General features: G+C 39.2%; 1 protein-coding gene across 1 annotated transcript in view; it reads right to left on the bottom strand.

Annotated features, from left to right (window-relative positions):
• Positions 1-4424, bottom strand: part of ACSS2 (acyl-CoA synthetase short chain family member 2) — a 33778-nt gene that overhangs the window by 3609 nt on the left and 25745 nt on the right. The window contains exons 9-13 of the mRNA XM_072403197.1: positions 3563-3700; positions 3002-3172; positions 2367-2500; positions 1051-1183; positions 421-477 (exon numbers count right to left, since the gene is read on the bottom strand). Coding sequence (XP_072259298.1) covers positions 421-477; positions 1051-1183; positions 2367-2500; positions 3002-3172; positions 3563-3700 — 633 coding nt within the window. The remainder of the gene's footprint in view (positions 1-420; positions 478-1050; positions 1184-2366; positions 2501-3001; positions 3173-3562; positions 3701-4424) is intronic.

Below are 4424 nucleotides of genomic sequence, written 5' to 3'. Positions count from 1 at the left end.
AAAGTGAAAAATAGCATTATGTGTATATAAATACCATTATCTCTCTGGCAGACAGCCCGTCAGACTCTTTAAAAATGGGTTCCTTTTAATGATATCCTATTAAAAATATACAGTACACACGAGAGATCCAGAAAAGTAATCTCACTGATGTGTTTATCTTTAGTTGAAAACATGTGAAACACCTACAATGTTCCTAGTTGCTGGAGACCATGTGATACCGGCTACTTTGTCTTAAGTCACATGAAAGTGCCAATTTTTCATTGATGGCAATAAACAAGCGTGCTTTTACTCAAAGTTATGTTACGTAATGTGCCTTATCATGCTGACATGTGACTGAGTCATGTTTATTTCCTTAGTGGTTAAACTTGATGGATTTATGTCTTTTTTTCAACCTAACTGAGTAACTTAAGTTATACTTACAGCTGAGCCCGGCTTCGCTGGTGTGGCCCCTGGAAGCGGTGTTAACACATGACCTCCCTGATATTATAAAACAGACAAACTTGGACTTAGAAGACATTCAATAAAAGGTCAGCTTGTTGCTTTTATTCCTATGAAACTTCAATACATCTACCCCATCTAGCAGCCCAGCATTCCATATTGTCTCCTTACAAGCTTCAACTACAAGTGCCCCCTTCCTTTGGCTATATCAACATCTGTGGATATTCTTAAAGCCCGTAAACAGAACTCTTACAGTTACTAATCTAATGGCTAAAGCTGTATCTACAATGATTAATTTGCTAATTCTTCATAGAAAATGCTATGTGGGAGAGCAGAGGTCTGGCTTTATAACATGCTGCTAGCTCAGGGTACTTTAACTGTGGCTGCTTCATTTTGTTCAGAAAAACAGATAATGATAAAAGCATAATTATTGTATATATTGCCTAACTACATTACCATAATACTGATGATTTAACAAACCTGTATTGTAAAAGAATACCATTGCCCAAAATGAAAAGTAATACTCCTAGCTAGATACTTTTAATTAAGTATTACTTAATATATTCTACAACTAAAAGAAGAGTACCTGCAAATTAAGCTCAGCATTCTTACCGTCTCTGTTTGCCAAAACGTATCCACAATTGGACACCTCTTGTCTCCAACAACATTGTAATACCAAAGCCAGGCTTCAGGGTTAATAGGCTCTCCCACTGTTCCTAAAATCTTTAGAGACTTCCTGCTATACCTGTCAAGTGTGAATAAAAAAAATACACAATAATACATTCTTAGACCCATGCTATTTGAATTTAAAACATAACTGTAGCAGAACTCCAGGTAACGGCCTGGCTACATAGGCTTTTATTCACTTTATAACTGCTTCTGTACCTATACAATTCTATTGGAATGCAAAACTAGCTGATGCAGGTGAACTGCACCTGCAATGATTTCTTAACTGCAGAAGCAACTCCGACGGAAGATAAAAGCAAGCTGAATTTCCTCATTAAAGCCCAGTGCATCAGCTAAAGGGATCCTTGCGGATGTCTGTAAGAGTTTGTACACTGTGTGAAGGGATCCATGGTCAAACTTTATGTAATGTTTAATTGACGCATTATAGATCAAACACAATTTCTTGCCAAGGTTTACACTTAAGACATCCAAATCACTAAAATCTGCTCTAGGACACTCACTTTATTGCACTAAAAAGTACTGTAAGCTAGATCAACAGCTACAGAAATCAGTAATATAATGACTACTAATGGATCCTGCAGTGTGCAATGTACTTTAAAGGAGAGCCAAAGAACATTTCAGAGATCCCCATTCATTATATCTCAGTTTGTCCTGAAGATGTTCAACTGTTCAAACATAACTACACAATAAATTAGGACTTAAGAATTATTCATAAAGCCGACTTTTAGGCAAACAGCAAAATAAACATTTGAAATTTTACCTACAAAAGATGTCCTTTTAGTCCTGACATTCATACAACCCAGGTAGCAAAGCTAGGTTGGTGACCTGATTTTGCTCCACTGCTGTTAAATATTGGACGTTTGGTCACCTTTCTGCCCTCAGCTCAGATTGGGTAGTAAAGGAACAATAAGAAACCATTCAACTCTCTCGTTCCGTTATCACATTCATATCCAGGGTAATGGATTGGCCTAAAATGTTTCCCCTACCTGCTTGAGTGGCCTTATACAAGAGGTTGCAAGTTTAGTAATTACACATGTTGCATTTGATAATACTTACATATTTTATCATTTACACAGCCTGTAAACTGAGCTTGTAGGTACAGGAATGCACACCAAAAAGCTGGGTAGTGCAGCAGTCATAGGGAGTGATGGTGGAATAGCAAAGGTTTTAGGGTTCATGTCTGCCTCCTAGTTAGCAATCTGTTAAGCCATCAATAACAGACATAGCCTCAGGAAGATTACCGTTTGACTGGCTCCTCTCCGTATTTCATCAGCAGCCGGATTGCAGTCGGTGCAGTGTAGAATTTGCTCACATTGTACTTATCAATGATCTGCCACATCCGAGATATATCTGGATATATCGGGAGGCCTTCAAACTGGTGGAAGAATGAATTAAATATGTTATAAGTGAAATCAAACATTTATCTAGGAGATTTAAGGTTTCCCATTAAAATGTTCCCTTTCATTTCCTTATACTGCACTGGGCTTGTTTGTGGCTGGAAACAAGAACTCTTCTTTATACAAAGTCTTTTATGCATGAGGCCCAAAGTCCAAAATGTTTTTTTAGCAATGCAAAATAGGTTTATAAATAGAATTCTGCCATGTGAAAAATATCTATGCTGCCAATGCTAACCCTTCACCTGTCTGTAATGCTTATCTGGTTTTAAAACAAGTATGGGGAAGGCAAAGCCAAACTTTCTGTTGGTATACCTACTTTGGGTCCATGACCCAAATACTAAAAACAAAGGACAGTCGGGCAACTAGCATTGACCATCTATTTAGTTTTTTTAATCCCGGGGCTTCCTGTAATGTGTCTCACACAAAGAAGGTCAGTATTGCCCATACCAACCAATCTACCCATTTGCCCAGGAACGTACCAATACACTGGTTGCTCCATTGGCTAGTGGTCCGTAGGTGAGGTAGGAGTGTCCAGTGATCCATCCAATGTCAGCAGTGCACCAATATATGTCACCATCGTGATAATCAAACACATACTTGAAGGTGGTGGCAGTGAAGATCATGTAACCTCCAATAGTGTGCACTACTCCCTGTAAATAGACAAAATATTAGGTGAACAAACATTTACTGAACAGGTGTCAAGTACATACCTATAACAAAGTACATATAGTAAATAGAAGTTGTTTGTACAGGGATGTGTGGGGGCTTTCTGAGGTTTTATTGATTTCACATTCAGTCAAACCCAATGCTTTTCAAAATTTTGAGCCCACTCATCAAGGCTTGTTAAATGCCAAGATATACAGATTGAGCGAGGCATATATAGCATCTGCACCAAAGCTGGTTTTGGCAGAACTAAACAATTCAGGACTCCACACATCTCTGGCACCTTTTAGGTTTGTTGAACTCTTAGGCAGAATGCTAGCAGGAAGGATGGGTTCATATTTTCAGCCTCTTGGCACACTATGGCTGTATCTGCTCACCTTGGGCTTTCCAGTGGATCCACTAGTGTACAGAATAAAGAGTTCATCTTCTGCATCGCACCACTCTGGTTGGCACTCTGTGCTGGCATTCTTCATCAGGTCATGCCACCACAAGTCAACAGATGGATTCCACGGGATCTTTAAAGAGAGACAATGGCATCAAGGAAATGCATATTACTCTATAGGAAGGTCCGCTGTGCCCATCTTCCTTTCATCAACCTGATTCATTTGTTGTGCTAAGCCACTAACCAGTAACGGACGTGCAGATAGGGACTTCTGACTTTTCTGGAAATATTTGCTGCAGTGGGTATCACTAACATTTTCAGAAGGTCAGCAATGTTACCCTCCATATTTTTCCCAAGACAAGTGACCTTTAAAACACAATGTCATCAACCTATAGTCCATAGAGCTAGCTTTATATTAACTTATTTTAAGTACAGGTTGACATACTGTATCACGCTTGTCTCTATGTTGGCAGCCATAGACAATGGGAAATCTGCCAAGTCATAAGGAACACTTGTGCCCTGTGCTGTAATAAAGGTGTAATTTGTATTCCGCTGATAACATATTATTACACTACCAAAGTTCAGGTGTTGCAAAACAAGCACTGAATGCAGGAGTACCTTACAGAGACCGTCACCTTGCCCATTCAGGGCTTCGAGATACGCAGGGGAGCATGCGACATGTGCTTCGCCATGGCCCGTATGATCATAAAGGAGTAATGCCATTACATCTTCTAGTGTCTGACTTGTTGGGGAAGGATTTGAGTACCCCTTTGCAAAGAATATGTTTTTTGCCATTGCTGACCTCTTTCCTAAAATGACTAAATATTTTTACCCCAACACACATAAAGATAGGAAAC

The sequence above is a fragment of the Pyxicephalus adspersus genome, chromosome 3 (genome assembly GCF_032062135.1).
Source record: "Pyxicephalus adspersus chromosome 3, UCB_Pads_2.0, whole genome shotgun sequence".
Classification (NCBI taxonomy): domain Eukaryota; kingdom Metazoa; phylum Chordata; class Amphibia; order Anura; family Pyxicephalidae; genus Pyxicephalus; species Pyxicephalus adspersus.
Note: the sequence above shows the minus strand (reverse complement) of the source record. Positions and strands in the feature narration are given on the sequence as shown.